We start from the raw sequence: 8,247 nt of genomic DNA on the forward strand, positions 1-8,247 counted from the left end.
AACAGAAGATGACCGACAAAGCTAAGAATTCACGGCGAATTGCTAAGGGAAACTTCACACGAAAGCGGAACATTTTGATCAAGTCCATAGAGACAAGCCAAGGAATCGAGGTAGTAGAAACCAATTACTCAAAACTTGTTGATGCATGGGAAGAACTGGAAGGGAAGCACTTAGAGTATGTTAACTTCCTGACTGACGAGCATTTAGTGGACGAAGAAGAAATCTGGATGACGGAAGTCGAGGAAAAATATTCCAATGCATTTAATCGTAAAGTGAAATATGTCGAAAATGTCACTACAAGCGAAAAGGCAACGCGCGAGCACGCGGCTCGTCAAGAGGCCATTGACAACGCAAAAGTTAAAAGGAACACTGCGCGCGCTGTTTTCGAAGCTTCTTACGAAAGTATTTCGCACGCGTTGCAGTCAAAAGAAATGCCCAATTTTGCGTTAAAAGACTTACAGAAACAAATAGAAGATCAATTTCAAGATTGCAAAACCTTTAACGCTGAACTGTTAGAATTATTGCCCTTTGAATCAGCCGAATCTGAGATGCAATGGATAGCTAAAATCCAAACCTATTATTACGAAATTGTTGAACAAATTGTAGTTAGATATACTAACGTAAAAGAACAAGAGCAGATAAAACAGGAATCTGACGCGACTTCTTCCTTTCTACACCTGGAAAAGGTAAAAATGCCGCACTTTGATGGAGAACTACGTCATTACCCTCAGTTTAAAAGAGATTTCAACAAACAAGTCATGCCACAAATTCGTGGAAGAGATGCCGCATATGTGCTACGCTCTTGTCTTGGAAAAGAACCCGAAGGCCTGGTAAAGAGCATAGACGACGATGTGCAAGAAATGTGGCGAAGACTGGACGAAAAGTATGGAGATCCAGCCAAAATTGCAGACGTTATCATTGACGGCATACGTAGATTCAGAACACTTAAGGAAGGAGAAGATAAACGTTTCATCGAATTCGTGACTCTTGTAGAAGACGGATACAGAGACCTCACAAGACTCCATATCCCTCCACAGAAATCGGTGGGTGTGCTGATCTAACTCTGTCATCTTCACAGTGTGGTACATCTTTTTAATATCACCAATGAAGGCTACTTTATTCTCTCGGAAACGTATAAGGACTCCCAATAAGTTATTGAGTAGGTCAGGACCTTTAGCCCAATACTCATTCAAGATATGACCCATGTAATTGGCGCTGCTATTGAACACTATGCGCACTGGGGTAGATTTGGAATCAGGCTTGAGAACTTCATGATGTCCGATATAATGCACCGGTCCTTTGTAGAGTGTTAGTTCCTTTTTGGAGAGTTTCCTTGCAACTCCTCTAGTTACCATGTCTTTTATCTGGTTGTCATACACTTTTGCGTGTTCGGTGTTCCTTCTTAGACGTTTCTCGGTCGTTATCAGTTTCGCGAAAGCGACCTTCCGGTTGTCAGGAAGATTCTGAGGATCCTTGATCCAGGGATACTCAGCGACCCAGCGATTTTCCTCTTTGTTAAAGTTTAGATTTCGTTCGATTAGTTCCAGCTCTCGCTCTTCTTGAATAGTGCAGTCTTTCGCGCCTAAGGAACATTTTCCACATCTACATCCTCCACATTTCGGTTTGCATTCTACGCCAAGGTTCTCAATTTTGTAAAAGTCTTCTATATTGATTTTGCCTACAACTGTGTTGACTCTGGCATTGATGAAATCGTGATACAGATGTGATTCTTTAAGTAACGGGTGCGTTCCTCCAATACATCGCCCGAAACGATTCCTTAAGAGCACAAGATGACCGATGTTTTGTTCTCTTTCCGGGTGATAGGCTGCATATTCGTAACCGATTAAAATGTCCACAGGTCCTGAGGGTCGCTCGATTTCTTCCTTTGTGACGTTCTTGAAAAGATGTACTATGTCGTCTATGTTAACACTTTCAATGTCTGAGGTGATCCTTTCGATGCCGTAAGCTTCGAATTCGATGACGTGACCTTGCTTATCTATAAGAGGTACCTTGTATTTGTTGGTCTTAATCTTCTCGCTCTGTGCTCCAACTTTGATGACTGAAAGTTCGACTTTGGATCCTTTAAGTTTCTCTTGCTTTGCTTTAGTGTTTGTGATAAAACAAAGTGATGCGGCGTTATCCCACATTATATTAGCTTCTCCTCTTTTGGTTTTAACTCTTTGTACTTGTAACAGGCAGGTGTCAATTTTTGTATTGTGGCATACGTTTGCTGAGGCTGAGACTTGCTGAGGTGTTTCTTCCGTCTCGTGTATAGATGGATGGTGCTTTCTTGTGCAGCCGCCTACACCACAGTCTTTCCTTGATTTGCATGTACGTTGTCGATGACCGATCTTTAGGCACGACCAACAGGCTCGTTTATCTTTGATGATCGTCTTTTTCTCTTCTATTGGCTTGGCTAAATAAATTCTGCAGTCTGCTGTCCAATGTCTTCCGTGTTCATGAATCAGACATTTTGGTTTGGGTTCTTTGCTTACTTCCTCGACGCCTTCTGTATAGTGCGATGTGCCTCTGTAATGTTGATTGTTGGTCGTCGTCCGAAGAGAAGCACTGTCGTATTCAATAGCACTCCTTTGATTTTGCAGAAATTCAAGAAGACTAGGGAACTTTTTTGATTTGTCGATGTGACTTCCGTGACAACTAACCATTTCCGCCCATTTTCTTCTGATGTCTGTTGATAAAGCTTTCTCTATAATACTGACCGAACTCGTTGTTGTAATTTCCGCTTCTAGACCGAGTCTTGTGAGGTCTCTGTATCCGTCTTCTACAAGAGTCACGAATTCGATGAAACGTTTATCTTCTTCCTTCCTTCCAGAGCGAGAGCTGGAACTAATCGAACGAAATCTAAACTTTAACAAAGAGGAAAATCGCTGGGTCGCTGAGTATCCCTGGATCAAGGATCCTCAGAATCTTCCTGACAACCGGAAGGTCGCTTTCGCGAAACTGATAACGACCGAGAAACGTCTAAGAAGGAACACCGAACACGCAAAAGTGTATGACAACCAGATAAAAGACATGGTAACTAGAGGAGTTGCAAGGAAACTCTCCAAAAAGGAACTAACACTCTACAAAGGACCGGTGCATTATATCGGACATCATGAAGTTCTCAAGCCTGATTCCAAATCTACCCCAGTGCGCATAGTGTTCAATAGCAGCGCCAATTACATGGGTCATATCTTGAATGAGTATTGGGCTAAAGGTCCTGACCTACTCAATAACTTATTGGGAGTCCTTATACGTTTCCGAGAGAATAAAGTAGCCTTCATTGGTGATATTAAAAAGATGTACCACACTGTGAAGATGACAGAGTTAGATCAGCACACCCACCGATTTCTGTGGAGGGATATGGATAGTACAAGAGAACCCGACACATACATAATGCTCAGAGTTTCATTCGGTGACAAGCCGTCAGCTACAATTGCAACCGTTGCTCTGAGAAAAACCGCAGAGATGTCAAGAGAGAAATACCCAGAAGCAGCAGATATAATACAAAGAAATACGTACATGGACGACATAATCGAAAGTACGGACGATCGCAAACAAGCTATTAAACTGACTCAAGATATCGAGAAGGCTATTATTAAAGGAGGATTTGAAGTCAAAGAGTGGATGTTCTCAAGCGATACTGACAGACAAGAAAAAACAAATATACCGATCGAGGAACAAACAGAAAAGATACTTGGAGTTAAATGGAGTCAATCAGAAGATCAACTGTGTTTCGAAGTCAAGGTTAACCTTACTACCAAGCGAATACATACTTCAAGGTCTACGAGCGATATCGTCCCCACCCAAGATCCCCAACAGCTCACAAAGCGTATAATCTTGTCACAGATCAACAGCGTGTATGATCCCCTAGGGTTGGCAGGACCATTTACAGTAAGGGCCAAAATTCTTTTACGCCGTTTGTGGGGAACTGAACCGAAACTTGACTGGGACGACCCTATACCCGAGGAAAACCAACAGAATTGGTCTATTTTCTTCAACGATTTGAAAGACATGAATCAAATCAGATTTACGAGATGCCTTAAACCAATGGATGCTATTGGCGACCCCATTCTCGTTGTGTTTAGTGACGCATCCAAAGACGCATACGCTGCATGTGCATATGTACGGTGGCAAAGAAAGAATAACCAATTTGAGAGCAATTTAATACTGTCCAAAAATCGTCTTGCACCAATAAAAAAGATGTCCATTGACCGTATAGAACTGTGTGGAGCGGTACTGAACAAACGCCTAAAAGTGTTCATAGAAAAGGAATGTAGATATCGCTTTGAAAAGATCTACCACATCGTAGATTCTCAGATTGTACATGCCATGATACAGAAAAGCTCATACGGGTTCAACACGTTCGCCGCCACTAGAATAGGTGAAATACAGGAAGGAACAAACCCTGAAAACTGGTATTGGGTAGAGAGTAAATATAACATAGCTGACTGTTTGACAAGAGGCAGGAAGCCCGATGACATTGGACTTGAAAGCACATGGCAAAAGGGTCCCGATTTTCTTAAACAAACAGAAGACAAGTGGCCAATCACTCGTGATTACTTGGAGCCAAAACTATCCGAAGTAATCCGGACTACAATGGTAACGAAGATAGAAGGACCTCATGACACCCTAGCGTTACGAATTGACATCGCCAAATATTCGAGTTACGGCAAACTACTACGTGTCACTGCAAGAATTTTGAAATTTTACAGCAAATTTCCCAAACCGTCATTTAAAAGCGCAACGCAAGAACTGACACCTGAAGATATTAAAAAGTCAGAGATTTTCTGGATCAAAGAGATTCAGCAGAACATGAGAAATGATATTGAAAATGGCAAGTACAACCGTTTGTGTCCTATCACACGCAAAGACGGCATCTATGTAGTAAGCAGTCGTACTGCAAAGTTACAAACAAATTACGGTGACAACGAAGTTATATTACTACCATATGATCATCCGTTCTCACATCTCTATGTAGCACAAACTCATGCAAGAGGACATCATGGCATTCTAACTACTGCCAGCAAAGTGCGCACCAAATACTGGATACCCAAACTCCTTAAGTTGGTAAAATCGATTAAGTTCAGATGCGTTATCTGCAAAAAACTTGCTAAGAAAACAAGTCAGCAAGTGATGGGCCAATTACCTGAAGACAGATTGAAGCCAGCACCGCCATGGTACAGTACAGGAATTGATCTTTTTGGTCCCTTTAAAATTCGGGACGAGGTAAAGAAGAGAACGTTCTCTAAAGCTTATGGAGTAATATTTAATTGTCTCGGAACAAGAGCTGTTTATCTGGATCTGGCAGCAGATTATAGTACAGACAAATTTCTGATGGTACTCAGAAGATTTGTGTCCCTAAACGGATATCCATCCAAGCTATTGTCTGACAACGGTACTCAACTAATTGCAGCAAGTAAGGAACTAACCGCTATAACAAAAACATGGGATTGGAAGAAAATTAAGGAATATGGCGTCATGAAAGGATTGCAATGGATCTTCACCCCAGCAGATGCCCCATGGCAAAATGGAGTAACTGAAGCTCTTATAAGATCGGTCAAGCGAGCAATTGAATTCTCGGTTGGTGAAAATGCTTTAACCTTCTCTGAATTGCAAACAGTTTTATTCGAGATTGCCAACTTGCTGAATGAAAGACCAATAGGGCGACACCCAACATCCCCTGAGGACGGAGCATATTTATGCCCAAATGACTTACTGTTAGGCAGAGCCACAAGCAGGATACCAAATGGCCCATTTGATTACAACGCCAACGACCAAAAACGTTTCACGTTCGTCCAGACAATTGTTCATACATTCTGGAAAAAATGGAACTCGAACTACTTCCCAAGCTTGATATTAAGGCAAAAATGGCACACATCTCACCGAAATTTGAAAATCGGAGACGTAGTTATGATACAAGATTCCAACTTAGTGAGAGGAAACTGGAAGCTTGGAAAAGTGTCAAATGTTTACCCAGGTGCAGATGGGAAAGTGCGAAGAGTAGACGTGCAATACAAGAATCTCACCGTAAACGAACCTATGAAGCAATACCAAGGCAAAGGATATGTCACTGTTCAACGTCCTGTACAGAGACTTGTATTACTTATACCGATTGATGAAAACAAAATGAACTTCTAAGTGAACTCTCAGATACTATTTACTATGATTACTGTAACCTTTTTTTTGGCGGGGGAGTGTATCGCCAACAATCCGTGATTAGAATTTGTTAGGTGACGTCATAGACATGATTACGCAACTTAAGTCACTTGCTAGTAAAAGGAATTGAGAGAAACTGTGAGATACCACTGGATTTTGAACCCTATTCAACCTCCCTTGTGAAAAGTACAGCGACTGACAGAAAGCTGGTGTAATAAATGGAGTTGTTTAGAACCGTGGTTAGTTAATCCTCGCTAGCAATACATATAGTTTTTCCCTATACGGACCGACCAAGGCCGGCCAATAACCTATTTATATATATATATATATATATATTTTGGTTGAAACGGGTGTGCTAGTTGCGAACCTGCTGCTTAAGTCTGGCCTGTGATGCTTATTATCAAAAGAAAAATATCAGGCAATACCGCAATGATCGGGTGAATCTGTTTGCAATATTTATTAATATGTTTACACTGTTAACTTTAAAAAGCATTTAAAAGGCTATAAAAAAAATCTATTTTTGTCCTAACCAACAACTGTCAATTTCAAATTGCAGTAAAAATGGCATTCTGACGAATCAAATTCTTTTCGTTGTCGTGGCACACAAAAATCAATTGTCCGCCAGTATATATATACACGATTCGTAACAAAACTGTTGCTTTAATCAATCAGAGCGATAGCAGACAACCGAGGGAGTGCAGACAGACGAGGAAAAACAACAAGAGCCGAATCGTGAGTAAGCGTGAACCTAACATATCACTGGCCAGTACTGGCCTGACTTCCTTTTTTTCCTCCCTGAGATCACAGAAATGTGTTACGAGCTGTATAGGTAGATAAGAAACGTCGAGGTGCAAGGAACGGACTAACGCAAACAGATGTAGAACTGATATCTAAAACTAACAAAGTTCACTCTCTTGCATTCTTTTTAGTTAGAGTCCATAACAAAGTCATTTTTATGTGCTGGACGGCGTTGTACGCATATGGATCTGTGGTGTGGTTGACTTGTATTGGGGCTCACTGTTGCTAGCGGTGGAGTCTATCACTGGGTTGGGGTGGGTCCCTTCGCATGGCTCATGTCAGATAGCGGGAAGGCTGTCATCAGGAATTTCCTGAGTAGCAGGAGTCGAGATTGTGCTGGGTATGACCGGTGGAGACTGACAGGAATATATTGGCTGCTCTGGAAGGACTTCGTTGGATCACGAGGCTGCATCATCTTTGGTTACCGGTGGTTAGAAGTCTGTTTTTTCACAGGGGACCCGGTAGCAATCAGATGTCTTCACGCGGTAGGGTGTGCTTCGAGAGCCAACAAACTTTTTGATGTAGCAGAAAGAGCCAGCTAAGGACAGTTACGATCCAGAAGGCATGTCTGAAGTCAACTACATAGAATTCACGACTTGGCATGATGCTCTTAAGGCTGAAAACTACGCGTTCATTTTTCGGGAGGAGTTCGTGGTCTATTGTCAATCAGACGTGCGGTTGCTGAAAGAGGGGTGCCGACGATTCCAGAAAGAATTCGAATCAGAAACGGGTTTCAATCCCTTCTTAAAAATGCATCACCATCGCTTCATAGTGCATATGCTATTTGTAAGAGAAATGGTTGCAGCCCTGAACCATTGTGGTTGATCCCCTATTAGGATTGAATGTACTCGCACCAACCAGAGCAACGAGGTCTTGCTCGTCATGCCACCGACGAAGGCATCACCAAGGAAGAGCGCCAAGCCCTTGACCTCATGCAGTTGGCCTACCCCGATTACAAATCCGTGGACTTCCAGTGGCTGATCACGTTTGCACATGCAGGCAACCACGGCGAACAGCGAATCCAGACCCCTCCATGTGCCTTGGATATAAATGGATTCGACCGTGTGTGTAAAACCTGTAACCAGAGCAAAACACATCCCTACCAGTTCCCTTGGCCAATTCTATGAAGCCACTTTTGCCAAAGAGTTGGCCACCTCTGCGGCCGGGTACAACCTCGTTGTCATGTGGGACTGTGAATGGGATTGCCTCAAACAACAGCGAAAAGACATCCAAGCATGTCTGACAGACTATCCTGTCGTCATACTGTTTAACCATAGAGAGGCCTTTTTT

The 8,247-nt window shown here is 42.3% G+C and overlaps 2 protein-coding genes across 2 annotated transcripts; one reads left to right on the plus strand and one right to left on the minus strand.

The window, feature by feature from the left end:
• Positions 1-1,066: 1,066 nt before the first annotated feature.
• Positions 1,067-2,666, minus strand: LOC138036283 (uncharacterized). Its single transcript, XM_068882619.1, has 2 exons — positions 1,186-2,666; positions 1,067-1,070 (listed from the first exon to the last, which is right to left on the minus strand). The coding sequence occupies exons 1-2, from the start codon at positions 2,664-2,666 to the stop codon at positions 1,067-1,069; spliced, it is 1,485 nt and encodes a 494-aa protein (XP_068738720.1).
• A 136-nt stretch (positions 2,667-2,802) lies between these two features.
• On the plus strand, positions 2,803-6,141 carry LOC138036284 (uncharacterized). The gene has a single exon (XM_068882620.1). The coding sequence runs from the start codon at positions 2,803-2,805 to the stop codon at positions 6,139-6,141; it is 3,339 nt and encodes a 1,112-aa protein (XP_068738721.1).
• Positions 6,142-8,247: the final 2,106 nt, after the last annotated feature.

Source organism: Montipora capricornis, unplaced genomic scaffold (genome assembly GCF_036669925.1).
Source record: "Montipora capricornis isolate CH-2021 unplaced genomic scaffold, ASM3666992v2 scaffold_475, whole genome shotgun sequence".
Lineage (NCBI taxonomy): Eukaryota > Metazoa > Cnidaria > Anthozoa > Scleractinia > Acroporidae > Montipora > Montipora capricornis.